Source organism: Nesoenas mayeri (genome assembly GCF_963082525.1).
Source record: "Nesoenas mayeri genome assembly, chromosome: Z".
In the NCBI taxonomy this organism is placed as follows: Eukaryota; Metazoa; Chordata; class Aves; order Columbiformes; family Columbidae; genus Nesoenas; species Nesoenas mayeri.
Window position 1 is genome coordinate 29,457,931 of NC_137542.1, and position 27,054 is coordinate 29,484,984.

Here is a 27,054-nt window from a genome sequence, read left to right on the forward strand (position 1 = left end):
GTCAATATCCTTATTGTTTACTTAAGTTGAGATTAATAAGTTATGTTTTGACTTTGTAGTAATTGCTGTGAATTTGTCTGACTTAGAATTTTAAATGCTTCTGTGTTTTGTCTGCTTTTAAAACTGGTAGATAGTTGCTGTAGAATGAGTCTTAAGAACTGATGTATAATTTTCTTACTTTCCCCCACACTGTTTTCGGTGTTTTCTGATCATTTCCCCCAAATCAGTGGCCTGCCACTGCTCATCTTGAAGACAAATAGTGACTATATCATCAATAAGTTATAAAAGAGTTTCAGAAATTTGATGTAAACTGTAAGAATCAATGATTGTTAAAGCATGAACTGTTATCTCTGAATACAGGAAACAAAACACATTCTTTACTGTGGGCCTTTGTGAATAAAGTTGTAGAAGCCTTCTGCATTAGAAGAATGTTTCAAATATGTCCACAAAAATATTTGCTCTTGTACAACTGTTGTCATAAATTCTTAAGCTGGTCTTAGGAAAATATTTTCATTATCCTTGTTGTCAATTTAGTGTTACAGTGGTGTCTTCTCAGTGTACTAGGCTCTAAGGTCTCAGAAGACATGTCCATGATCCATATGCAACTGGTGAGCTAAAAAGCTTGAAAGGTCTGTCAAATGGCAGATTGCACTCTCCCCGCACTGGCTGTTGCCACTAAAAGATTAGCCAGCGTCCTAAAGAGTTGTGAACCCAAGAGTTTAATTTGCCATGATGAATCAAGCTAACAGACTTGGGTAAGTGCGGTAACTTCGCTCTCCACACCTTCTAACAGCAGCATTAGGTATGTTAGCCCTGGGCTTGCTCTTCCAGAATGTTCAGGTGACCTGTTTGACTTTGGAACAATGTTTCTCAGACTAATAAAACAGCACTTAAACCTTGTCTTCAAACAAAGGCTGATGGTCCAAGTAGCCCCTATGAGGAGACATAAGCAGAGACCAGAGAAATGTCTTTTTCAAATAGACATCCCACTGTCTAGTTTGTAGAGGCATGTCTTTCTAACTTGTACCAAATCAAACTGAGCAAACTTGCTTACCGTTGTAATAAACTATTTGGGTCAACTCCATCTGTAAAACCATAAGGACAAAATACTTGCATTATAACATTTAAAAGTTCACTTGCATTTATCATAAAATGGTAGCAAGTATGTGACTTGTATAAGATGCTGCTGTTGTATGATGGGCAGTGTTTATTTTTGTGCATATATTTGTGTGTGTTTGCTTGTGGTTTTTTTTTACTCAGGGAAAGAGGAGGATATCAATAAGGAGAAGCTAAGCTGCCTCATATTTACTGTGATGTGAAAGTATACAACTTAAAGCAATTACACTGACTTGTGACAACTTGTTACCCTTATGTCTGTACATTTTTTTGCCATGTGGTTAACTGCAAGGTACTTTGCAGTAGACTGAACAATTAGGGGCGAGTTAAAATTTACCTTTGGATAAAGAGATGCAGGGAAGGTTCTTCTGGCTTTAAATTTAATGCTAGATCAGTTTTTCAAATTTTTTATAAAAGCATTATATTGTAAGATTTCTTGAAGCCTGGAGGGCTGTGTGTTTATTAGATGATCAGTCAACAAGTTGGAACATACAAGGTTTAGTCAGTAAGTAGTTTAGCGTTGCCTGTAAGAAGAATTGTGTAGATGCTTGAAACAGTCATTGTGCTTCAGAGTCCTGGTATATTGTCTGAAGTCACAGGAAGAATTGTAGCAATGGGGTGAAAAGAAGTGAAATCATATCTTAATATTATTAAGTAAGATAAACTTTACTGTTGTCTTTAAAGGTGTTTGGCTAAACTCTCATGATGGTTCCACAGTAGAAGGACAGAAGAATACTGAAATTGAACTAGGGGGTTTTTGCATAACATATTTAATGATGTGGCGCTGTATGGATCATATTTTCTGCCATTGAGGGGAAACTGTTGTTCTTTCAATATTCTCCAAAAAAACCAGAATGGTGCTTTACTTAAGTCATATGAAGAGAATTGTATGGTGTGATAAATTCATCTTGCTTTTAAGGCCAGGATTATCATTCTTGTAGATGACTGGACTACCTACATATAATAGAATTAAGTATTAAGGCTTGTAATAGAAGAAATAAAATTCACCAACCTAACAGGGAAGTTCCAGTGTATTTGCCAGTGTTTTGGAAATTAAGGGAAGAGAAAGCAGAGGGGCTTCTTTTCAACCAAATCTGACTCATAGAGCAGAGATCTCAGTTCAGTCTCCAACTCTGCCAATACAGAGAAACATTCTTTTGTAATACTTTTTAGATGAACAGGGTCTCATTAAATCACACTCTTGCCTTTTCCTGTTTTAAGTATTACACTGGATTAGTAGGAGACCTCAACATAGGAATTTTATTGTAGCTAGCTTCACAGGTGGGCAGATGCTAAATGTAATGTAAATGGAGGGTTTTAAAGTATATAATTGTGTAAGCTAGGTGCTAAAACAGGTGATCTGGAGAAGCTTTCATTGACATTTAAACCTAGGAAAGTTAGCTTTTGTCTTAGAGGACTACCAAGACACGGTCTCATGTATTACTATTTTTTAAGGAGGTGAAACTCACATGCCTAAGGCTGAATTACAGTAATTTTTCATTTAAAAAAATACAATGCATTGCTAGTGGAACTAGCTACCGTGAGCAATACTTGTGCTTCCGATATATGGAACATGCCCACCTAATGTGTTATTCTGTTTCCCTGGAGACCCATTATAACATTTGTGAAATTAATATTCTCCTCAGGTTTTTATCATATTCTGTAAATTTGTCCAGGTGAATTCCTAATGAAGATTTTTAAGGTCAATAAGTGGTTTTCTTGGCATGTGCAAGAAAGCTAAGACAACAAAAGTATCCCTGTCAGAGTTGTAGATCTGCACCTTTTCAAACCAGCAACCCACTAGACTGACAAAAATTTCTGAACGGTTCAGAGGCTGATGGTTATCTTAAAGTGACTGCCTGAGCTACTTCCTTGTTTCTGATTTTAATTTATCAGAAACATAAAATTCTGTACACTGATGGAGCATGTCTCAGGCTCTTGACATAGACATCTTTATCTCCCTCAGTTTTGGAGTTACTCATTTCCTACTCAGAATTAAAAGCCCTCCTTCCACAAGAGCTTCTGATGGCCCTCTAGAAAGAGTTGGATTTGTGGAGAAGCTCAAGATGGATTTTGCAGTACTTAGATCCTAAAATAGCATGAGAGGGAGATGCTGAGTTGCTGAAAAATTAATCCAAGTGGTCAGTGCATTGTTCACAGCTAGAATATCTGCCCTCTAAAAGGATATTGACAATTCCTGAAGCATTTCTAATGCCAGCAGTTTTTTGTTGTCACAGGTTGCATGCTATGTAGGGTAGATAAAGTCATGTCATAATTGTGATCAAAGATACTATTGCAATTAAAAAAAAACTATAAATGACAAGTGTTCCTGCTCTGAAAACTTCTTTAGCTGCAGAAAACAAGGAAGAAGCTCCTGTGTAGTTAGCAGTCATATACTTGGATATCACTAAAGCTATGAATAGTAGCATAGTATTATGTGATTGTCTCCTTTAAAAGGGAAACTGTGTCACCTGTGTACGTAGAACAGGAATGGATTCCCTGTAGGTCTACAACTGATAGCCTTAGTTAGTTTGCAATAACTTTAACAATAAAATAGGAAATTTTTTGCTCTTTCTCTAGAAATGTTGCTGTATACCTCAAGACTGCCACTTATTTAATGTATGCAAAGTGCTTATCTGCCATATGTTATAGTAATGTTTTGTGTTCAGCTGTATGTTGTGGGTGGATGTTTTACACAGGTTCGATTTAATAGCAATTTGAAATTTATTGAGGTACATCACAAGTTTAATAGAAGATTTGTAACAAAACTTAATGTTGACAACTGTTTAGTAGTGATTTAAAACAGTTCAGTGGGATTTGCTATAAACAAAACAGCTACTTGATTACAGATTCAAGAATGACAAGGGTCACACTAAACTTAGAGTTAAATCAGGTCACATGCACATGCACACAGATATATGGGTAAAAGCACATACGTGCAGATCTGTAACACACAGACAGGTGTGTGCATTAATCCATTGATACTTGAACATATGTGGAGGTATAAGCGATGCCCAAAATTTCCTTTTTGAGATTAGTGAAGTACTCGCTTATAATGTGTCAGCATTTTCAAGGTGTGACCATTGAGTCTCAAGAAACCTATCTTTGCTCAGGGCTTTGTGGTGTCAGCTGGTCCTGAGGTGACTGGGGCAGTAGCACCTCAGGGGATGTGGAGCAGCAGCCACTGCCCCCTGCAGAGCTGAACAGGCCTCACACAGGGTTGCGAGATCATTGACTTTGGTAGGTATTTTTCCACTCCAGACACACTTAATATGAGGTAATACTCTGGGGCTTTCCACCATGTCTATGTCATAAACTTTGAGACTGTATAGGTATGAAGGGAGCTTGCAGGTATGTGGGGCTGTCAGGAGTGATGGGTATAATGGGGTCTCTCCCCACGTCCAGGAGCTCCAGGAGCACAGAGTGGGGTGCGTCAGGGTTCCCACTTGCTGCACTTGCACAATGGGAGTTCTTCTCCCCAACATGCCTGACTGGCCCTGGTAGCCAGATGGCCATGAGGCAACTGCAGCCACCACACTGGTAATGTTCTTTCTGGGTTTAGAGCTGTTCCACCTTTTAAACTCATAAGGTGAAGATGTCACATGAATTAACTGGTGTAGTTCTTTCTCTTGCTGTATGTAGTTATGTATGCACAGACACACATGCTTGAAATCCGGTGCTTATTTTCATTAGCTGTCTTCCTAAGTGTTTGCTGCTGAAAATGAGGAAAATTAACTATTTTGCGTTGCACATTCACTAATCAAGGGAGAAAGGCTGGTGAAGTTAGAGCTAGTAAGGTGCTTGACAGGCAGAACTTTGCTTCTTATTGTTATTAACTAATTTAGGTTGATTTGCAGAATTTGATAAAATTAACTTGTTTTGAACTAGGAGGAAATTTGAAGAACACCTCCAAATCCTGTGCCACGTCTTTTGTCTTAAAGTTGTGGCTAGTAATATAAGATGAAGTGTATGAGCTGTTGAGTTTTACATGTCGTAATGGAAAATATTGCTCTCATTTGAAGTACAAAGGCAGTAAGTAGTTTGGATAATTTAACTAATATTTTAAATAGTATTTTTAAAATGTTTTCTCTTTTAAACTAAATGAGAAACTTCAGTCTTTTTGCTTTTATGTGCCCCGTGTTTTACTATTGGCTGGTTAGAGCTATTGAATACTTAACTGAAAATTATTTATGACTTGTCAAATATCCATTAAAATACATTGGTGTAAGATTAGGGATTTGTTAGGGAATCTGTTCCCTAAGAGATTAAAAATGGGTTCATTTTTTGCATTTGGAACTGTGGAATGATAGTGTGGTTGGGAAATGCTTCTGAAGAAGGCATGTCCCCCCATACCACAGGATGGTGCTGTGAGTCTGCCCATGGTTCTGTTTGTGCTGAAATCTACTTCATGTTCCAGTTTGGAAAGCCTTGCTTGCAATTGCTTTTGGCTGCCCAAGACTGGCAGTTAACACTTGCACCTCTTATTCTGGATGTGTGATTTAAGCTCTTTAAAGTGAACTTTTAATAAAACTTCAATCAGAATTCCTTAATTGTCTTCAGGAAGATGTACGTAGGAAAAATAGTTGGGTTTTTTTCCGCAGAAAGAAACTGTAACCTTCTTGATGCAATACTTTAACCTTTAGATCAGAGAGGTGAAACTAAGGAGTAAGGGCATAGTGTGTTTTTACTAAAAGAAACTAGTGAACTGCTAATGAAAAACTTCAACTCTGAAGAAATAAGCACTGAGCAATTTCTATTCATGCATACTTGGCAGAGGCCCAATGACGTTTGGCAGCAGAGCTCCCTAGGTCCCCGAGTATGTTTTCTTACTGCCCAGCATCGTGTGGGCTAGATAGAATTGCAACCATAATTCGGTAGTGTGTAATTTGTTGCCCTGCTGAAGGCAACCAGTGAGATTTCTGTTTTTATTGTGTTCCACTCTGTGCTTTTTGTAATGGTTTTGTTACTGACTGAAATGCAGAATTTTTCAGAGGTGTTGGCTAGAAGTTATTTGTGACAAGTAGCCCTCAATGAAAAAACAGAAACCACAGAGAAGCATGTACTGCAGCTTGTCTTGTAAACAGGCTAGGACAGAAAAAATGCTGCAGTGATCCCAAGAGAGTGTTGGTATGAGGAGCTACATGTAAAAAGTTGGGCAGCTGATTGAAGTGGTCCTTGTCAGATGACTGTAAGATTTTTTTTCTAAAGCCAGGGTAAAATTTAAAATTACTTACGTAAATATGAGGAAGAGTGGAAGCTGAAGTCAGGAACAGGATAGTGCAGTTTAGAAAGAAGTGAAAGACTTCTTGGTTGGCTTGTGAAAAAGGTAGTCGTAGGTGAACAGGTTACGGTCAGGGTGGGCGAGGGGTACATCTTGCAAATCTTCTCTGATTTTAGAATATGTAGTAACAAACTGCACACAATCGTGTGGGTCGTTGGAGAGGTGCACCTCAGGTAGAAGGGTAGATGGGTTTAAAGGTTTTGGCTGTTTCAGAGAGATACTATGAGTCAACAACAGGATGGCTTCATATCGATGTGTGTGTTGCAGTGAAGGAGACTTGGTAGCATATCGGGTTAGTAAAAGTTCAACCTCATGAGGTACGGCAACAATCAATTTGTGACCCAGAACAAGTGGGCGAACTTTTTCCACTAACTCTGCAACTGCTGCTACTGATCTAAGGCAGTGTGGCAACCCTTTGATAACTGGGTCAAGAGCAACTGAGTAATAACCCACAGGCCTTTCATAAGGTCCATGAGGTTGTACTAGGACCCGCTTTGCCATGCCACCCTTCTCGGTAGCATACAAAGTGGAAGGTTTAGAGTAATTTGACAGGCCTAAAGCTGGGGCTGTGACTAAGGCTTGCTTTAAAGATGCAAAGGCATCAGTCAATTCTGGCATCCAGATAATTGGCTATGGAGCTTTGTCCTTTGTAGTTTCAATAAGTGGTCTAGCTAGTTTGCTAAACCCTAAAATCCATGGTCGACAGAACCCAGCTAGGCCAAGGAAGGCTCTCATTTGTTTTTTAGTAACAGGTGGTATAATTTGAAGAATAGTATTGATTCTGTCGGGATCAATCTTTTGAACTCCTCCTGCTAAAACAAAGCTCAGGTATTTTACCTCTGGTTCACAGAATTGTAACTTAGCTAATGAGGCACGATGACCCTTATCATACAGTTGAATGCAAAGGTGCTCTGTGTCAATTGCACAGGCCTCTCGAGTTCAGCTAGCAACAAGTAAATCATCAACATATTGAATCAGTGCAGACTTGTTTGGCAACTCAATATCTTGGAGATCATATTTGAGAATTTGCAAAAACAAGGTAGGGGAAGCAGTGAAGCCTTGAGGGACCCGAGTCCAAGTCAATTGGCGACCTTCCCAGGTGAAGGCAAACAAAGGTTGGCTTTCTTCTGCTACAGGTATGCTAAAGAAAGCTCCTGTCAGATCTAAAACAGTGTACCAATGCGCCCAAGATGGAATCTCGGTTAAAATTAAACTTGAATCTGGTACAACTGGGTGTGGGGCTTCAACATAATTGTTGATAGCCAATAAATCTTGTACAAAATGGTACTCAGGGTCTCCATCCTCTAACTGGAAGAATTGGGGTATTGAATGCACTCATAACGGGTTTTAGAATCCCTGCATCGAGAAAGGTTTGAATTTGTTTTCACAAACTCAGTAATGCAACAGCTGGTATTGGATATTGCTTAATAGCAGGAGGGGGACCTCCTTTAGTTTTAATAACAAGCGGTAGCGCAGACTTCAGAAGACTAATATCTTTAGTTGTATGACTCCAAAGTCCAGAAGGGACATTCCTCAATTCCCATGGAATGGCCACTTCTTTCTTCGGAGTATGATCTAGAGTAAAAACACTTCCAACAAAAATCAATTTAGCTTTATCTTTACCATAGGTCAATTGAGTGCCGAAGTCTTGTAAAAGATCTCGCCCCAGCAAAGAAGTTGGTGCCCCTGGTGCAATAATAAGACGAGCTCATGTAACTTTGTTGCCTAAAGTGACAGGAAACGGTTTAGAGAGGGCATGGTTTAGCACAGAGCCTGTAGCACCTTTGATAGCAATCATTTCTTGCAATATCTGTGGCACGTCAAATTTGAGAAGCAAAAGCGTAGCCCCAGTATCTACTAAGAAAGAGACTGATTTTCCATTAACATCAGCTAAAATATGACCTGTAGAGGAAATTTCTAAGGTCATTATGCAATGCTTACTGAGAGTAGCTACGACGATATGGAGGCGGCGGAGCAGAAGGGGTGTCAGTAATACCACCAAGTTGACTACCAGCAGTGGCAGCAGGTGCAGGTAGAGTAGCTCCTGGTTGATATTGGGGTCGCAACGGGCATTCACGTTGCATAAGTCCTAAATTACCACACCAAAAACAGGTTAATTGTGTTGTATCAATCGGAGGGCTGGTAGCAGCAGGGCTTGGGAAAGTTGGGAAAGAACCCCCCAAGGGTGGGAAGGAACTTCCCATACCAATTCCACTGCCAAGAAGTCCCTGACCTCGGGGAAAGCGAGCTCGGAAAACCCCTTGGATTCCTTGGGGATATCCGCGTCCCTGAGTTGCGGAAACATCCTGGGCTATGGCTACAGCTAATAAGCTCATATTGTCCTGTCTTTCCCTCCAATACCGTCTTCGTTTGACCTTATGTTCTTTTTCCTGCCGGAGGCGCTCAGCCTCCTTTTCTAGTTGCAACTTATGTTGCTGCTCCTCTGTATGGCCATTATACACAAAATTAGCAACCGACAGAACTTTCTGTAAATTTTCTGCCTGCCAACCAGGCATATGTTTTTGAAAATGTTTGTGGATATCTGGGACGAACTGATTTACAAAAATGCTAATAGCCAGTGGTTCTTGAAAATCATCTTCTGTCATTCCTCCATATTATATTAAAGCCTTTCTTAAGCGGTGCCAGAAGTCTCCTGGGTGTTCATCAGAAGCCTGTTGGCACTCTGTAACCTTTGACCAATTAGTCACTTTTTCATCACACTTTCGGATTGCTTCAATCAGGTTGTCAATTGCAACTAAATAAGTAGCTTTTTGATCCTGCTCATGTATATTCCAATTCAGATCCTGGCCAGGGATTGCGTCCTTGTGTCTGTTCGGATAGTTCTTTAGCTAAGATCTTTTGTTTTTCCTCATGTGTAAATAATTCAGACAAAAGTGTTTGCATATCATTCCAGCTGGGAGAATAATCTCGGGCAATAGTTCGAATTATTTTAGAGCACCGCTCTGCGTCATCACGGGGTCGTGGCATTTTATCATGCCAGAGTAAAAGATCACCTGGTTTCCAGGGGTAATGTGTAGTCACCCCAAGAAGTGGGGGCTGGTTGTCAGCATTACTACAACCAGCTCAGGGGTTAGCCACATAAGATACAGTCATGGGGAAAATATCTGCAGGTGAATCAGTTTTGGACTTAGTATTGTCACTCATTTCATTATCCAGATAAGCAAGTAATTGGTGTTTATTCATGCTCTTCTGGAATTGCTTTCATTTTTGTATATCAGCATAGTCAAACCGCAAATATAAATAGTCCATTTGTTGGGGCTGGTGGTCCTCCAGAATTTTACGGAGAGACTGCAATTTAGTATCCTCAAATGAGCCATATATCGGCCACTGATCATCAGGGGAAACCCCAGCCACTCTGCTTATAAAAGGCCAATCATCTTGGCAGAGGGCGTTTAATCTTTTTATGTGCAACCCCGCGGTTCCTGACAACCTTCCCCAATTGGCGATCGTTTCAGCAAGAGGCGTATTTTTAGGAAATGAGGGTCCAGCCACCATCCTCATAAATATATTAGAGACTTGAACTCTAAAATATAAAGAAAAGAAACAAATCGGGAGAACAGGAGAGACTCGAACTCACCTGTCCCTGGCCAGGTCCCGTTGTTTCAGTTTGTGCTGCAGAGTCCCATCTGGGTCGCCAACTGAAAAAGGTAGTTGTAGGAGGCGCTGGACAGAGACTCGAACTCTTGTGAGTTACTCTGAGCAGTGTTTATTGTAGAAGATTCGCAGGAACAGCAGCGTTGGGTCACCTCCTCAGAGAGTGACAATCATACAGCAGTATAACTGGTCATTATATAGAGTTCTAACATGTATTATGCAACTAAGCAAAATTTATCACTGTCCAGTGGAATTTTCTAAGTATTCATGATGTCCTCAGGTTCCTTCTGTCCCAGTGGTCTGCGGGTTCCACTTCTTCTTTCTTGTTCCATTACGGCAAGTACCGAACGACAGGTCATTGGGTCGCAGGACTAACTTTATCTGAAGTTCTACCTGTCTCATTTGTTATCTATAGTTCATCAGTCTAGCATGGAGGTCAGCAGTCCTAGAATAGCATCTATCAATGTCTCAACTAAAGGTACAAGATAAGCATTTCAGGTAACCACACTTGTGGTTCTGGGTAAGGGCTATACAGAGGATAAGCTGAGACTTCAGCCTTAGCAGCTTAGCTCATCTTACTGATACAAGGCCTAAAATCCTAATTTCCTATTTTCCTACAACAGCTTGAATTCAATATTCTGGAGCGGCATATAGCTTTAGAAACTATGAATGACGGGTGGTTTTCACAGGTAAAGTCAACTAGCCCGTCTGGAGGGGTAACTGATGTGCGGAGAATGTGGGCAGAACCACAGGTGCTGACCCTGGCACAGACTTCTTAACCTGATACCCTCAATAGAGGCACTTGAACACAGACAGCATCAATAGTCACTTCTGTTGTGTACTCCCTAAGGCTCAACTCTAAACCAGTTATTATTCATGTACTTAAAATGTTGAGAAATATGAGAAGAGTAGAGCTCTTACGAACATGGAAAGAATTAATTGTATTTTTATAAAGAAAGTTGTATGTGGTTAGAGTGAAGCAAATGTAATGGGTGCATGAGTTTAATATTTGCGTAACTCTTATCAAATAGTAATGTGTTGTGGCAAGTTGCAAGGGTCCTACTAGAAAAAAATGTTAATAATGGCTTACATGCTTTAAAGTAAGAACAAAATTTCCTAGAGTTATGTAGAATAAAAGTATTTTTTTAAAAAAGGTTAAAATAATTTAGGACCCTTTTTTTTAAAAAAAACTTACCAAGCAGTGTCTACATGCAAAAAAAAAAAAAAAAGTTTAACATTTTTATTTCCAGGGTTTGATTTCTGAATTGTAGTTCTCTTAAATGTAATTTTTAGATAAGGTTCAAATGTTTTAGATATTTTTAAGGATGTACTGTATTGTATGCTGCTTCTTTACTTTGTGTTTAGTTTGCAGATTTTTTTTTAATTACTCAAATATGAAATCTAATAAAAATATTACATTTTTATCTTGGAGCTTCAACAGCTTAGCTTACAACAGGTCATATTGCAGTTCTGTAGTTTGATCACGGGCTGTGTTTTACAATGATCTTAATAGCCCAGAACCTGGTGAAATAAGATCAAAGGAAAACTGTCTTGTAGTTTCAACATGTTGTGAAGCAAGCTTCTTGATCAGATTTTATTGATGAAAAATATATGTATTTGGATTCTTGCTGCCACTTTCCCTTTCACTTAACAGCTCTTAGTCTCTTAAAAGAATTGGAAGTCATAGTTTTTGGCAATTTTGAATGTATAAAGTGATTCCAGTATGACACAAGTGATGAAGTTTAGTTATGAAACGTACAGAATTACGCAGAATCACAGAATAGTAGGGATTGGAAGGACCTCAAAAGATCATCTGGTCCAATCTCCCTGCCAGAGCAGGAACACCCAAATGAGGTTACACAGGAAGGTGTCCAGGTGGGTTTTGAATGTCTCCAGAGTAGGAGACTCCACAACCTCACTGGGCAGCCTGTTCCAGTGCTCTGTCACCCTCACTGTGAAGAAGTTTCTTCTCAAATTTAAACAGAACGTCCTGTGTTCCAGTTTATACCCATTGCCCTTTGTCTTATCATTGGGTCTCACCGAGAAGAGCCTGGGTTTATCCTCGTGACACTCACCCTTTACATATTTATAAATATTAATGAGGTCACCCTTCAGTCTCCAAGCTAAAGAGACCCAGCTCCCTCAGCCTTTCCTCATAAGAGACATGTTCCACTCCCTTAATCATATTTGTTGCTCTGGGCTCTCCCCAGCAGTTCCCTGTCCTTCTGGAACTGAGGGACCCATAACTGGACACAATATTGCAGATGCAGTCTCACCAGGGCAGAGTAGAGGGGAAGGAGAACCTCTGTTGACCTACTAACCACCCCCCTTCCAGTACACCCCAGGATGCCATTGGCCTTCCTGGCCACAAGGGCACAGTGCTGGCTCATGGTCATCCTGCTGTCCCTTTCCCCTACACTGCTCTCCAACAGGTCATTCCCCAACTTATGCTGCAGCCTGGGCTTGTTCCTGCCCAGATACAAGACTCTACACTTTCCCTTGTTATATTTCATTAAATTTTCCCTTGCCCAATTCTCCAGCCTGTCCAGGTCTTGCTGGATGGCAGCACAGCCTTCTGGTGTGTCAGCCACTCCTCCCAGCTTGATGTCATCAGCAAACTTGCTGACAGTGCACTCTATTCCCTCATCCAAGTGACTGATGAATATATTGAATAGTACTTGTCACAGTACCAACCCTTGAGTCGCTCCACTAGATACTGGCCTCCAACCGGACTCTGCCACATTGACCACAACTCTCTGGCTTCTTCCTTTCTGCCAGTTCACAGTCCACCTCACTGTCTGATTGTCCAGACCACACTTCCTCAGTTTAGCAGCAAGGATGCTGTGGGAGATTGTGTCAGATGCTTTACTGAAATCAAGATAGACCACATCCACTGCTCTGCCATCATCTACCCATCTCGTTAGCTCCTCATAAAAGTCTGTGAGGTTGGTTAAGTGTGACTTCCCCTTGGTGAAGCCATGTTGACTGCCCCTAATGACCCTCTTATCCTTGATATGCTTTGAGATGGCACCAAGGATAAGTCGTACCATCAGTTTCCTGGGGATGGAGGTGAGGCTGACCAGTCTGTAGTTACCCAGGTCCTCCTTCTTGCCCTTTTTGAAGACTGGAGAGACATCTGCTTTTCTCCAGTCCTCACGCACCTCTGTTGTTTCCCAAGACTTACCAAAGATGATGGAGAGTGGCCTAGTAATGACTTCAGCCAGCTTCCTCAGCACCTGCAGGTGCAGCCCATGGATTTATGTATGTCCAGATTCCTTAACTGTTCCCTAACCCAGTTCTCATCAACTGAGGCAAACTCCTCCATTTTCCTGACTTCCTCTGGGGCCTCAGGGGTACAGGGCTCCCCAGGACAGCCTCCAGCAGTGTAGACAGAGACAAAGAAGGCATTCAGTAACTCTGCCTTCTCTGTATCTTCTGTCACCAGGGCACCCACCTCATTCATCAGTGGGCCTTCATTGCCTCTAGTGTTAGTTTTATCTGCCATGTATTTGAAGAAGCTCTTTTTCTTGTCCTTGACCCGTCTTGCAAGGTTTAATTCTAAGAAGACCTTAGCTTTTGTAGTTGCTTCCATACATCCTCTGACAACAATTAATTACAAAACAATTTTGATTGGTGTTAAAATTGTCACTCTTAATTATTTGGCAATTATATTTTGCTGCTGCATGAAGTGTTGATAACACAGGCATAATATCCAGCCTCTGAAAAGATTTATGGATTTTCCTACGTTAAGTGGCAGAGATGTTCAATTTTATAACTGCTGGATGTCATCCTGTGTAGTGTAACTGCTAATTCTATGTAGGACTTCCTTCTTAACATCTAATTATGGTGATTTCTAAAAGTAGTCCTCTGACCGCTTGCGAAGTCAACAAGAACATAGATGTGGCTTATTTAACTCATTAACAGTTAAAGCATTTTTAAACTTCAGATCAATTCTATCCGTAGTCCTTTATTGTATGATCTTAATTTCATCCTAGAGAAGAAAACTCTGTTTGTGAAGACTTACTATGCATTGGTCCCAGCTCAGTAGACTTCTAAAGTAGGGTTTCATTACCATTGACGGTTTCTACACAGTGACTTCTTGAACTACTTGGACATGTATAGGAGACTGCATGAGGTTCAACAAGGGCAAGTGCCAGATTTTGCACCTGGGACAAAGCAACTCTGGCTGTACATACATACTGGGGGATGAGATGCTGGAGAGCAGCTCCACGGAGAGGGATCTGGAGATTCTGGTAAAGGGCAAGTTGAACATAAGCCAACAGTGTGCCCTGGCAGCCAAGAGGGCCACCTGTGTCCTGGGTGCATCCAGCACAGCATTGCTGACCAGGTGAGGGAGGTGATTGTGCCGCTCTGCTCTGCACTGGTGCGGCCTCCCCCGGAGCACTGTGTGCAGTTCTGGGTAACAGAGGATAAAAAAAAAAACCAACAAAGCCACTGGAGAGTGTCCAGAAGAGGGTTACAAAGTTGGTGAAGGGTTTAGAGCGAAAGCCATATGAGGAGTGGCTAAAGTCACATGGTTTGTTCAGCCTGGAGAAGAGGAGGCTGAGAGGAAACCTCATGGTGGCTACTGCTTCCTCACAAGAGGAGGAGGAGGGGCAGGTGCTGATCTCTTCTCTCTGATGACCAATGACAGAACCCAAGGCAGTGGCAGGAAGATGTGCCAGGGAAGGCTTAGGTTGGACATTAGGAACAGCACTGGAACAGGCTCCCAGGGAGGTGTCATGGCCCAAGCCTGATAGTATTCAGGAAGAGACTGGACAACGCCCTCAGACACGTTGTAAACTGTGGGGTTGTCCTATGCAGGGGCAGGAGTTGGACTTGGGGATCCTTGTGGGTCCCTCGCAACTCAGGACATTTCTGTGATTGTATGAGTTAATAATGGGTCTTCTTACAGGTTATGTTGAGATTCCTACTGAAGTTTTATAAGAGACTGTAGAAGATGCTTCCAGGTCTCTGAAGGATCAGGTTTCAACTTCTGCTTTCATTTGCTGAGAGTCTTTGGACAATTTAAGAGCTTTTTTCCTGTCCCACTGAAGCATAAATAGAAAAACTAGACTACCACAACCTGAGGCTTCATAACTCAGAAGGTAAATAACATTTCTACTGTGATGTGTATTAGTTCACACTTATAATATTAAGTCTTGTGTTCAAATGCACTGAAAATACTATTATCCACATGAAAGGTACAACAAAATAAAAAGCTATCCAGGATGGTAGTGTCAAATGTGATTCCTCTGGGTTTTGTTTTGCTTTTGTTTATTTTGTTTGTGTGGGGGTTTTTTTTTGTGTTTTTTTGTTTGTTTTTTTGTGTGTGTTTATGTTGTTGGTTTGGTTTTGTTGGGTTTTTTGTTTGTTTGGTGTTTTTCTGTAGAAAGTGTGTGTGTGTGTGTGTATTCGTGTTCCAGGCTGTTGACAGACGGATGCTGTAATGCAGACAAGAACACAATTGTATACCTTGCATCTTCCACAGTAACTGTTTATGTAAGCTTAAGGGTAGTGCAGACAAGACTAAAAATTGTGAAGTTTTGGAGGAAGTAACATTTTTAGCATTTAACCTGTAAAGTTTTTTTAAAATCAGAAATAGATGCATCCTTATATGGGGGCTGAGAATCCTATGCTCTCCTGCTGTCTTTGCTATTGCATGTACTACAATTTAGAACTGCAGAGTGGGAGTTCTGAAAATTAGTCAGGCAAGCTGGTGTTCTGATGCAGGAAGGGTGGTCATTAAGTCCCTGAGATTAAAAAAAAAAAAAAAAGTTTGTTTACTGTTTTACAATAGTGACTAATTAAATTCTTACTGCTGCCTTTAGAAAGTGGCTGAATTTCACACTACCAGAGTTTATTTGCAAAATAAGGAGTTCTTAAGTGCTAAATCAAATTGAGATAGACTGCCTTAATGATGTATGTGATGAGGAGAATACAGTGGAAATAAAGAACAAACTGTATTGTTGTCTCAGTGACAGCTACATTTTGCCAATTCAAGAGAGAAAAAAACGAGCATGGATAGAAAACATTGGAAGTTATACTTTCAGGGTTTCTCTCTTGCTGTTGTTTCTTCTTTTTTTGTGTGTAAGAATTTTGAATGGAGTCTTTGAGAGATACCATTTGCATGTTTTATTGTAAAACTATACTAATGCTTCAAGTTAACAAAGTTAATTAACCCTCCACATATTTCATCTGAAATACTGTTTCTAAATTTAGCAGAGCTGTGGTAGAGCATGTGCTCAAAGGTGGTTTAAATAAAACATGTTCAAACTGTTGCCTGAGATAAGACGTCTGAAAGATTAGTCTACATTGTAAAGCTACCTAATTCTGAACCATTGAGATAATTCCTCAAAGTAATATTACTGTTGATAGTTGTTTGTCTACTATAGTGTTCTCAGGTTTTTTTAGGATTCATAAGTTATGTTAGTCTCCCTGGCATTACGTTTGATATGAAGTTCTTATCAGCAACCCTTTTTTTTTTTTTTCTCTATTTTAATGGTAAATAGTCTTTCTATTTGTTTATGCTAAAATGTTTTAATAAATAATTATAAATGAAAGCTGCAGTGTGCTGTCTCTTGCATTATATGTTGTTAACACAGTTAAAATAAAGGAGTATCCTAAAAGGTTAAAATATTTTTATCTGGTTCCAGAGTAATCATAAAGTATCATAGACTGATCCCTGGAATTCATTGTGTATACATACACTGTGACCTGTTTAGCAGAAACTTTAGAGTATTTGTTGTCTCATTTTCAATGAAAGACACTTGAATAGACACTATTAAGAAGAGATGGTTTGTACAAATTTCAGATCATTTTAATCTTCTGCTGAATAGTCTGCAATTGTATCACTATAGCATTATAGTGTGAAGGTAACTTAATTTTATTTGTGATTTTTGTTTGGTTTTATATAGTAGAATCAGAGTGGTTTTGTTGAAAGGGACCTTTAAAGATCATCTACTCCAACCCCCCACCCCATCACAGGTAGGGACATCTTTCACTACATCAGGTTGCTTGTAGCCTTACCCAACCGAATAGATGTGTATTTGTGTGTGTTTGCGCATATATATATATATATATACATATACATACATATATATATATATATATATACGCACACACAGTTTTATGCCAGTGCTGATTGTTTCTGTATGATTGCAGACAAATAACACACCTATAGTTAGTGGAAAAACTGCAGACGTTGTCATAGGGAAGGGATAGTAATACCTGATTTAGTGTCTTTCAGCTCATAAATCCATATTTGAAATGTATTTCTCTTCATGGTTGTTAGCTGTAAATAATTTCTGTGTTCAGAGATTATGTAATGATATTTCTTCTCAGACATCAGATGTTACTACCCACACAAAATCCTAGAGATAAGTTCTCCATAACCAATATGCTGGATAAACCTGTAGGATACTTCAGCACCAATTTGGAACTTGAATGGCTGAGTTCTTACACCACAGAAAAGTGTTTTCTTAGGGAAGAAAAAAAAAATAACACAAACTAAAAGCAGGCATATATTTTTATTCCCTCTGTTTTGTGGGAGGTATTTTAACATTGAGACTTTGCCTTTGGGGTGGGAGGTTCAGAGGTCTTGCATAAGGTGATCCTTTCTATTTGTATGGTAAGACTTAGAGAAACACATTTCATCCAGCTTAGTACTGAAACCATGATACTACTTCAGCTCATACGTGTACCAGCAGTTATGTGCTGTGTTATAGAAGTCTGAATAACGCTTGCTGACGCATTTCATTTCTAAGTGATTCCTTCCACATAACAGTCTTGCAGCTTGTGACAGGCTGGTCCTCCACTGAACAACTACCAGTGAAAACTTAGAGTGGAGGAGTTTCATGCAACAGAAATGTTTTGGGTATTGAAATGGAAGTGTTGGAGTCAGGCAGGTGGTGCCAGAAGGCTGTCTGATAGGTAGCTCTGGGAGCACAAAAAGGACTCCTGAGAAGGCACGAGCCTGTTGTTAACATCAAGAAGCATATGATCTGAAATTGTGGTCTACTATTTAAGAGCAACATGTACTATTACCTTCCCTCTCCTTCCAAGCTTTTACCCCAGAAACAATGCATCAGCAAATGTTCTGATTTCTCTCTGTTCATGATGGTAAAATTTAGATATGCTATTTAGGAGTGAAGCACTTAACTTTGTGGTTTTGGTGCCATTAGCTTTAATTATCACTACTGTGGTTTTGCACTACTAACATCCCTCTTCCATGGATAGTAGAGTGGTGAAGCTTTAACTAGAGTGCAGCAAACAGCATTGTGCTGTGTGTTGCAGTGAAATCCATATGATTTGGTGGAAAAACAAGAATTATAGTTAACTGAAAGTTAAGCTACAGAATTGTTTGAGGTGGTTGTGTTTATTTCCATGGATTTAAAAGCTAGTCTGAAAGCATTTTAGTGTTTATAAACAACCAAGTTTATAGAGGAGGTTAAGCTCGTTCACAGAGAAAGCTAGTCTGTATGCATGCTGGTTTTTCCTCTTTTTGCCTTTATTCTGCAGAAAACTTTTAACACTGCTTTGTCTTCCTCCCTACTCTGATAGTATGATCATATTATTATTGTTGAACCCGATATTATTGGCAATTTGTATGGCTCGCATTTTTAGTCTAACACTTGACCTTCTGTGAAACACTCCACGATAATTAGAACACTGTCAGACAAAGTAAAAATCCAATTTCAAGTTTGGTTTGGTTTGGGGTTTTTTTTGTTGTTTTTGTTTTGGTAAGTGTGCTGTGATCTAGGAAGGTTTGGGAAAAAAAATTAGCTGATGACAAGTTAGAACGCCTGTCTTTTAAGTGAAACCTGCAACTGCACTGCTGGGACCTGTGCTGCCGTGTGTTGGAGGCATTGGTACCTAACTGGTAGGCAGTGGTACTTCTGTTCTGAAAGTTAGTGGTAGTCTTTGAAGACTAGGATAAGTTGTTTTGGATGTGTCAGTTTGGATCCAAAAAAAGCTACTTGTGTTGTCAAGTAGCTACTTGTGTCTGCTGTCAACAGAATTACCCTGAAGAGTTGGTTGGTTTCTATGTCATCTTACATGCACGCAAACAAGGAGTTTCTGCTCTTCCTTAACGGTAAAGCTCATTGTTACTGAGTACATTAAACATGCTAAAAACTTCTTTTCTACTTTTATGTGGAACATGACATTCTTCAAGACTTCTAACAAAATTTTGTAACAGAAGTTTTTGCATTTTGTGAGTTAGCTTTTTTTCTTGATGATTTTTCCGTATTAAGAGTTTAAGATAGTTCCATGATGGCATTAGACATATTTTTTTGATATTCATCATATTTAACAATCCTAAGTTTTATGGGCTTTTGTTTATTTGTAATCAAGTAAGTGAGGTTTAGTTACATATACTTTAGAAGTCAAGATGTTCTTGGAGCATCAGTTTATTTTCAAAAGATCAGGTATCATTAGTATCTCCAGAACTGTCAGTGTGAAACTGAAATGTAAATTGAGTTCAGAATACTAGTTTTAGGAAAACAATTTTCATTTGCTTTCAGTGAGTATCTTCAGTGAGGGTTTGAATTAGTGGCAGTAACTGCTTTGGTTTCTATAAAATTACTTTGAACTGCTGAATCAGGTTTTAACTTCAATAGACTTGTGTCCTTAGGTTCAGAGAGCACAGTGAAACACTTCACTAAGTACTAGCAAATGAATTGTGACTTTAAAAGGATTAGGAAGCGATTTTCCTTTTGGGGGGTATGACTTCAGATTCATGGCATGGTAATGACTGGAGACATACCATAAAAAAAAATAAATAAATTTCACTGGTAGAAAAACTCAACTTTTGTCGTGTTCTAGTTATTGTTATGAAAATAACTACTTAATCAGTGAAATTAAAATATCTGTATAGTACTTTGTTTTCATCATGGGCCGGGGGAGACTGTATAATACATACAGGTGTTAAGAAATATTTACAATTTCTTGAATGACAGGTCAATGGCTTACTACAAAGCATATGTTGGTTTCTAAATCTGGAGGTTTTTCAAAGTTTGTGGTTTTGTGGCAGTAGGTTTGTTTGGTTTATGGGATTTGGGGAGGGTTGTTGGTGGTGGCTTTTTCAGTAGAAAAATATAATACTAGACTGCAGTTGATTCACTACTAATATCTCCCATGGAGGAAAAGATTTGATCTCTTGTAAGCTTATGGAATGCCTGTGAGACCCGATACGGCCACAGGAATGCTTTGAATTCAGAGTTTGGTTTTGCAATCAGTGATCCTTCTGTGCTAATGTATGTTAATCTGTAGTAAAATATTTTTGAGTTTAGTAGAGAAACCAGTCCTTATGCTGTGTTCTTTAGTAAGGTAGTTAAAAAAACTAATTGTTTCCTATTGCATTGTCAAGTGCATTTGAAAAGTTGACTGGTTTTGCCTTGGTATCATTCAGTATAGATTTCTGGTAGAGATTAAAGAGATGAAAGGAAGAGATGAAATGTGGAAAAACTGCTAAGTTCCTGTAAACAAATTTTTAACTAGTTTCACAAATTCTTATGAATTCTTAACTGTGGTTATCAAAGTTGGCTCTTCCAAACATGGTATGGATCTTTCTAAAAACTGCAAATTACTGAATATCTCCCTATTACTGTTTTTTCCTAGAAGTATTAATTTGCATTGCTCTAGTGTTCCTAGAAGTCAATGGCTGCGACTGCATAGAATTGGCAAGTGTTAGATGTAAATGCATTTTTCTGCATCACAGTTTTACCAGACATCAAGGGATGTATATTCCCTTATTCAGTGAGGCAGAAGCATAAGGAATGCTTTTTTTTTTCCTCAGCTGGGTCACTAGTTAGGGGCATTTGTGTTTTTAACCCCTGCAAGAAAGTTGGCAGCAGGTTCCAAAACTGAAGTAAAAGAGGGTAGGCCAGCACTGATTAACAGATTACAGAAAACATTATTACAGCAATGACATTTCTTACGGAAATGAAATTAAAGGGGTCATCTGACCTCACTTATTTTAGCTGTGTACAGCACTAATTAATGGGTTAATCCAGATGTTTCCTGCCCAAAAATGTTAGTCGGAAATAAATTTACCTGTAATTCTTCAAATTTTGGGGTGATCACAAGTTTCTGTAATAAAATCCTAAAAAGAACTTCAAGAAGTTGTTGTTGCTTATCTCCCTCATCTAGAGGAATGTGATGACTGAATGTTTTAGGAATCTGATGAGTTTAGCTGTAGAGAATCACCAAAAACTTCTGCAGATCTTCTATGAACCATTGACTTACTCAACAAATCGGTGGTTTGAGTAGTCATTGCAGCAGAATCAGTGTTTTACTACATTTTACTTGTTGGATTTATTCAACAAACTTCTTTTTTTAAACTTCCATGAGGCAAAGTTATTTACTATCATTTTTCCCTGTGCTATGCTCAGTGGTTTTTAAGAAGCTTTCTTTTCTGTTTTGTTGTCTTTGATGTGATATGGAACATGCCTCTGAATATGAGGGAAAAGTAGCAGCTCTAGTATTTGTTTTGTTGTATTCTTATATGTCCTCTGTTCACTGTGTGTTTTCAAAGTAATGGAATACAAAGCAACTTCTTGTTGAGTATGAAAACAAGCATTAAAATGAAACAAAATATTTTTATCTTAACCAAGTCTCAAATCAAACTATTTATACTTGACCTATTTTGTTTTTCAGAGTACTGTAATTGAAAGTGCATCTTGTACATTTGAGGAAGGACAAATTCATGATTGAATGGTGGATTAGTAAGTGGCTGTCTTATTCCAAGAGTAAGAAGATATCCTGGGAGTTGGGAAGAACTGGATTTTCACCCTAGTCCAGCAGCTTTGCTGCTCACTTAAACACAGATGAATGAAGACCCCATTTGGAAAATCACCAGGTCAACGGTCCAGAGCTGATGCAGGTGAAGTGTTTTTCTGGGTGGTTTTGTTTGATTTTAGTGGGTAAAAAGTGTTCTGACTCTGTAGATTTTATATATATTTTTAATATGTATGTTAATGTTTTTATAAAGATGTTACCATTCCTTTCTTAAAAGAACATTCACTTATGGTATAGGAGCTAATAAACTGAAAGGGCTAGCATTTTGAGGGTGAAAAGGTTACAGATACATGTTTTTCATTCTTCTGTTCAATTATTTGCTTCTTAGTTGAACTTATTTAAATGTAAATTGTTTTGTATATTTAGTCTTTTTTCTGTTATGAATTTAGTTCATGTTTTTCAGTGGAAGGGAAGTGCCCTTCTATTTCATGATGCAGCAAAGCTCATTAGTCAGTGAACTCTGGGGGGAAGGATTTTGTAGACACGTGATGCAGCATATTTTCTGTCACTAACCATTGCAAATTGATGCTTTTCTGAAAAAATCTTAAAACTGTCATGCGTAAGTGGGTAAGCTCAGTTAACTTTTAAAATAACCAAGCAATAGTCCATTATGGTCCTTTCAAATACTCATCCAATTCACTGAGATCTGAAGCAACTGATAACAGAAAATTTCTCTAAAACCCTTTTGAAACTTTTGAAACTCTGTTTGCCTGTTATTAGGTTACATTAATGTTAATTTACTCTCTCTCATTTGAAATGTCTCCTGATTTCTAAGGTAACTTAGGCAAATATTTTTCATAAATGGTTTCCAAGGAGAGACTTGGTACAAAGTCTTACACTTGCTTCAGTGAGTTTTATTCTGTCAACTGAATCATCCTGCCTCTTGGGACTAGCAGAATATGTGTGGGAGTAAAATTGTAAGAGAAAGGAGATCAGGCTTTGACCTGGTACTTAACTTCAGCCTTGTTGACTTCTAAACATTAGCTGGGCACTGTGCCCAGGTTCAAAGAATTCAGATGCTAGGTTTTTAAGGCAACTCTTAGAATAATTTTACTGAATGCCTTCAACGTGACATGTGGTGACAACAAAAGTACAGCACTTATTTGAAGTGTCAGTGTGTGAAACTTAAAATGGTGATTGTGTGGATGAATTTTGTGTTTTGTTTGTTTTGTGGGTTTTTTTTTTTGAAGAAAACCAGAAAAGTTAAGCTAGAACATCTTACTTAAATACACTGAAAATAAAACTTTTGCTTCCTATTTGTTCTTTTGACTCTTTTTTTTAAAAAAAAGGATTCATAGACTTTTCTTGAAGAGTCACATTTTCCATTATTTCATTTATAATTTGTCCTATAACTGACACCGTTCAAAATCATTGTTAAAATGGACATAGTTTAGATGCCATTTTTGCTTTTCAGTATCCCTGTACAACAGTTACAGTGTTGTCTTTTTTTTCTCTGAAGTTTCTTAATCTTAGCAGAGAACTCCTTAACTTGTATTCATTTGGTTAATGTACTATCACTGTCGTTTAAATACAACCCGTAATTCATACACATTTGGTCTTCCTCAGCTCTTGGCATAGTTGTAGCCTTGGCTTGGGTGTTGCTGGCTTTCATCCTGCAGCTATGATATTCTTGAGGAAAACAGCTGCTGACCTCCTTGCTGTCATTGTTCTTCCTCCTAATCATATTTGGTGGGCTGAGGCTAGATAGCTTTCACTAGTTTGGGGAGGGAGTGTGGGGAAAGGGAGGGTATGGAATTACGTGCTGCTGAGTTCTTGATTATGGATACACACTAGGAAAGAGTGCAGCAAGCTGCCATTAGAAGACTGCATAGCCCACTCTACAATGAAGGTTGGAAGATCAGGTGTAGGACTTTTAAAGGCAGCTGCTGAGCAAGAAAGACAGGTTTATCACAGCAGTAGCTTCACTGATAGTCGTCAAATTCTTCCTTTGAGAAAAGCAGCAAGTGCAGTAATTTAGTTCATCAGGGTTTATAAAATGAATGGTTGGAAGAGAGGCCTTGCAATGTGATATAAACTAAGAATATAGCAAGTTAGTTGTTTCGTTGTTTTTGTTAAAGTATCTGTAGGAGAGAAAGCTATCAAAAGTTCAGCCAGGTAAAGTGAAAGTGTGGTTTAGGTGGCAACTCTACCCCTTATTTTAAAAGGAGAATTTGATTACAAACAGGTGAAGAGATATTCTTCCTTAGTTATATGTCAAAAGTTAATTTCCTGGAGGGTGGAATTACTTAGTCCTGCAGTTGTGGCAATATTATCTGTGTTTGGATTAATTATATGTCAGTGATCCTTGTAACCCTTTATAGGCTTTTTAAAGTGGTCATGGTGATGTTTTGGGTTAGGTGTTTGGTTGTTGGGGTTTTTTTCCCCTATTTGGGAATGTTAAGGATTTATCCTAGTTAAGTGATCACTGAACTTGGTAATTACTTTATTTGAAATATTTAGTAATGAAAATAACAAGGTGAGTATGGCATTTGTTACCTACCTAACTGTAGAGATAAGGGTTTGATAGATTGACTGTTATATGGATAAGGAATTGTCTGGATGGCTTCATCTGAAGAGTTAGTCAATAGTTCAATCTCCAACTGAAAACCAGTGACAAGTGGTGTCCCTCAGCGATCCGTAATGGGACCAGTACTATTTAGTATCTTCATCAATAACATAAATGGTGGGATTGAGTGCACCTTCAGCAGGTTTGCTGATGACACCAAGCTGAAAGGTGCAGTTGATTCACAGGAGGGAAGGGATACCATTCAGAGAGACCTTGGCAGCCTTTCCACCTGTGTGGAAATTTAACAAGACCAAGTGCAAGGTCCTTCACCTGGGTTAGGGCAGGCCCCAATATCAATACAGACTGAGGGGTACCGGTGAATGAAAAATCAGACAAGAGCCAGCAATGTGTACTTGCAGCCCAGAAAGCTAACTGTATCCTGGGCTGCATCAAAAGTGGTGTGACCAGCTGGTCAAGGGAGGTGATTCTCCCCTTCTGCTTTGCTCTCATGAGACCCCACCTGGAGTACTGCATTCAGCTCTGGGGTCCCCACCATAAGCGGGACATGGCCAAGTTGGAGCAAGACCAGAGGAAGGCCACAAAAATGGTCAGAGGGCTGGAACACCTCTCCTATGAAGAAAGGCCAAGAGAGTTGTGATGTTCAGCCTGGAGAAGGCTCTGGGGGCACCTTGTTACACTCTTCAATTTATAAGGGGGGGTTATAAGAAAGATGGAGAGAAACTTTTTACCAAAATCTGTAGTGACAAGGCAAGGGGTTTCAGGCAGAAAGAGGGCAGATTTAGATCACATATGTGATGAGACATTGGAAGAGGTTGCCCAGAGTGTTCAAGGTCAGGCTTGATGGGACTTCATGCAACCTAATCCAGTGAAAGGTCCCTCCCCATAGCAGTGAGGTTGAGTTAGGTGAACTTTAGAGATCCATTCTGTGATTCACTAGAACAGCTGTAAAAGAAAGTCTTGTACACTAACAAGTAACTTTTAAACAGGATTTACTGTACTTTACAGCATGATTGATCATCTGGGAGTAGATAATACAGCATTAGTATATTCTGTTCTTTTTCTTCCTTATTAAAAGATGGCAAAAGCATGGAAATAATTTGTGAACTTTATATTTGATCTGTTAATTGTAAAATTGTGGGATTCTAGGAGACTCTTGGGCCATGTGCAGGTTACAAAAAACTATCTGGAAATATAGGTAAATCTTGAGAAATAAAGGGAGATGGAGAAAAGAAGGAAAGCTAGACTTATTTCTTCACAACAGTAGAGTACGTGGCTACAGCCTCTGTGAGTTTGTGCAAAGTACAGAGTTGCTTTCCAGGATATAGTTTCAGTAGATTAGCCAGCTATCCCTGTGCATGGCAGTGTCCCTATTTCTTTAATTGGTGTAGGCCTGTCTCCAATATAAGGGAATATGGCTTTTTTTTTAATTAACATTGTGCAGTATTATTGATTGTGAAATAAATTGTGATTACCTGTGTCTTTACACTTATATTTGGCCTTTTTGAGTTTAGTGATCACCTATTTAATGCTGTATAAGTGAAAGTCATGGTCCTTGAGAGTCTTTCCTAGCAGTTATCTTCCAGAGGTGTATAATCCCACCAAACTGCCTAGTGGTCAGGAACAATTGTATTGCCTTTACTGGGTGGTTTGAAAACAAAGTAATTTCATAGTAAAGAAGAGAGGTAGAGACATGGAATCATATACCAGCTTTTGTAGGTTTTTTCCATTTAAAGGCAAGTGCAAATTATTTCAGTACTGTCTTTGTGATCTAAGAAAAGAGACTCCAGACCTAGATGTGATGTGCTTAAGATTGCAGTGAAATCCTCTGACAGAGTCAGAATTAATTTTATCTCTGTACTTCTGGTCTACTTGGATTAAAACAATTCTCTTTCTCCAAACTCTTTTAATTTACATTGGGTAATACTAGGTGTGAATAAGCATGTCGACATATTTCTTACATTGCTGAAAGTAATTCTGAAATAGCCACCAGATATAGCAAAATTCCTGTGGGATTACTGCTGTTCCCACAGAAGATTCTGAAATATATCTTAAAAGAATCCAGCTTTTGCTTATTGATGTAAACACAAGAGATATTCAGAGAAATAAGATATCATGGTGTGTTTTGAAGAGTGTAATTTTCCTGGGATGAATGGAAGGCACTGTCTGATGTGACAATAATAAACACATTGCCAGTGGCTTTCTCACATCCTTCTTCCTATTCTGTTCTCCTAAACCTCCCAGCTGAAATGACATGCATGCTTCCCTTGGAGTCAGCATCCTGAAAGAGTGTTTGTTTTAGTGTGTTTTGTCTAATGCTTTTTCTGTCTTTGTAGTAAAGTAGAGGTATTCAGAAACATGGTTTCTAGTTTTGCTGTTGAATCTTAAGGATCTGTTATCAGCAGAATTAATCAAGCCTCAAAAAACACATAGAATGTGTGATAATTAAATGCTTAATTGTCTTGCTTTTAACCGGGAGCTGAAGTTTGTGTTCACATTCTGTTACAAAAAATGTGTTTCTGTGCTCCTATGTAAGCGACTGGAACATAAATATTTTCTCCTTCCTTAGACCCATCAAAGTCTGAGTCTTCACTGCTTATTACAAAGAAGATTAATACTAATCCGTTTCCTTTTATTTTTGTTCAGTATTTTTTTTTTCTGCTTTTATGTTCAGGGCAATTTAGTTCTACAGAGCATACTGAATGTTATCTAAAATACG

At 38.9% G+C, this 27,054-nt stretch overlaps 1 protein-coding gene across 3 annotated transcripts in view; it reads left to right on the forward strand.

Moving 5' to 3' along the window:
• The window catches only part of SPIN1 (spindlin 1), a 63,773-nt gene that overhangs the window by 12,078 nt on the left and 24,641 nt on the right, over positions 1–27,054 (forward strand). For 2 of the 3 annotated variants that reach the window (XM_080362929.1, XM_080362930.1), the window contains exons 2-3: positions 14,928–15,120; positions 21,671–21,896. In XM_080362929.1, coding sequence (XP_080219055.1) covers positions 21,845–21,896 — 52 coding nt within the window. In that variant the 5' untranslated portion in view covers positions 14,928–15,120; positions 21,671–21,844. The remainder of the gene's footprint in view (positions 1–14,927; positions 15,121–21,670; positions 21,897–27,054) is intronic. The other variant, XM_080362928.1, reaches the window with a different exon arrangement.